Source organism: Calidris pugnax, unplaced genomic scaffold, assembly GCF_001431845.1.
Source record: "Calidris pugnax isolate Ruff unplaced genomic scaffold, ASM143184v1 scaffold107, whole genome shotgun sequence".
In the NCBI taxonomy this organism is placed as follows: domain Eukaryota; kingdom Metazoa; phylum Chordata; class Aves; order Charadriiformes; family Scolopacidae; genus Calidris; species Calidris pugnax.
Genome location: NW_015090901.1, coordinates 2,701,876 through 2,703,581, shown reverse-complemented (window position 1 = coordinate 2,703,581; position 1,706 = coordinate 2,701,876). Strand labels below are relative to the sequence as shown.

General features: G+C 59.5%; 1 protein-coding gene across 1 annotated transcript in view; it reads right to left on the bottom strand.

The window, feature by feature from the left end:
- The window catches only part of TMEM109 (transmembrane protein 109), a gene marked incomplete at its 5' end in the record, with an annotated part of 13,527 nt that extends 12,803 nt beyond the window's left edge, over window positions 1-724 (bottom strand). Inside the window, 2 exons of the mRNA XM_014948729.1 lie at window positions 7-442; window positions 544-724. Coding sequence (XP_014804215.1) covers window positions 69-442; window positions 544-724 — 555 coding nt within the window. The remainder of the gene's footprint in view (window positions 1-6; window positions 443-543) is intronic.
- Window positions 725-1,706: the final 982 nt, after the last annotated feature.

Sequence of the window (1,706 nt, the reverse complement as noted above, 5' to 3'; positions counted from 1 at the left end):
CACCCAAGCTGAGGGGGGGGACAGTGCAGTGTGTGTGTGTCCCCCCCCAAAAACAGAGTTGGGGGGGGTCACTCCTCCCGGTTTCGGGGCCCCCCCCACCTCTGGCGCCGCCGCAGCTCCTCCACCTTCCACTCCAGGCTGCGCAGGGAAGCTTCAAGCTGGGGGCTAGTGGACGGGGGGGCCACTAGCCGCCCCCCCAGGAGGGCGTAAAGAAGCCACAGCCCCAAGAGCAACCCCGCCTGGGTGGTGGGGCTCTCCCGACATGTCGCGACATGAAAGAAGGCCACCAAGAAACAGCAGAGCTTCAGCCACCGCAGCACGGGGAGCAGTAGCCCCAGCAGGCGGTTCAGTAGCCAAGAGGCCACCAAGGCCACCAAAGCCCACAGAAGGACACGTTGAACCTCGGAGGGGCTCAGGGCCACGGCACGAAGCAGCCGGTCACCTGGGGAGGGGAGGGTGGGTGTCACCAAACCGTCACGGTGGCACCGGGAAGGGGGAAGGGGGGTGACAAATTTTGTGTCCCCCCGATGTCCAAGAGCTCACCGCTGTGGCCAGTGGTGGCCAGGAGGTCGCCCAAGATGCCGCAGAGCGTGGTCAAGGCCACCGAGATGCCCGAGGCCACCACCCAGAGGGTGGCAGAGAGGCTCTGCGGGGACAAATACTGTTTAACATTTTTATCACTGATATAGACAGGGGGATTAAAGGCACCATCAGCAAGTTTGAGGACGACACCAAGCTGTGTGGTGGTGTGGATACACCAGAGGGACGGGATGTCATCCAAAAGGACCTGGACAGGCTGGAGAGGTGGGCCCAGGTGAACCTCATGAGGTTCAACAAGAGCAAATGCAAGGTTCTGCACCTGGGCAGGAACAATCCTCACCATCAGGACAGACTGGGGGGTGAGGGATTGGAAAGCAGCCCTGAGGAAAGGGACTTGGGGGTGCTGGTGGAGGAGAAGCTGGACATGAGCAGGCAGTGGGCACTTGCAGCCCAGAAGGACAATCCCATCCTGGGCTGCATCAAAAGAAATGTTGCCAGCAGGTCCAGAGAGGGGATTCTGCCACTTTGCTCTGCTCTGGTGAGACCTCACCTGGAGTATTGTGTGCAGGGCTGGAGCCCTCAATAGAAGAAGGACATGGACCTGATGGAGAGGGTCCAGAGGAGGGCCACGAGGATGATCAGGGGGATGGAGCACCTCTGCTACGAGGACAGGCTGAGGGAGCTGGGGTTGTTCAGCCTGGAGAAGAGGAGGCTCCGGGGAGACCTAATAGCAGCCTTCCAGTACCTGAAGGGAGCTACAGGAAGGCTGGGGAGAGCCTGTTTAGAAAGGCCTGCAGTGACAGGACGAGGGACAATGGCTTCAAGCTGGAGGGGAACAGCTTTAGACTGGAGATGAGGAGAGGGTTCTTCACTGTGAGGGTGGTGGAGCACTGGGACAGGTTGCCCAGGGAGGTGGTTGAGGCCCCTTCCCTGGAGATATTCAAGGAGAGGCTCGACGAGGCCCTGGGCAACCTGGTCTAGTTGGGGGTGTCCCTGCTGACTGCGGGGGGGTCGGACTAGATGGCCTTTGGAGGTCCCTTCCGGCCTGGGCAATTCTATGATTCTATGATTCTATGAACTTTCCTCACCTCTTGGATGCTACCTGACTCAGGCCACGAACCATCTCAGATACTTCCTCATGAATGATGGACACAATATGTTTTAGT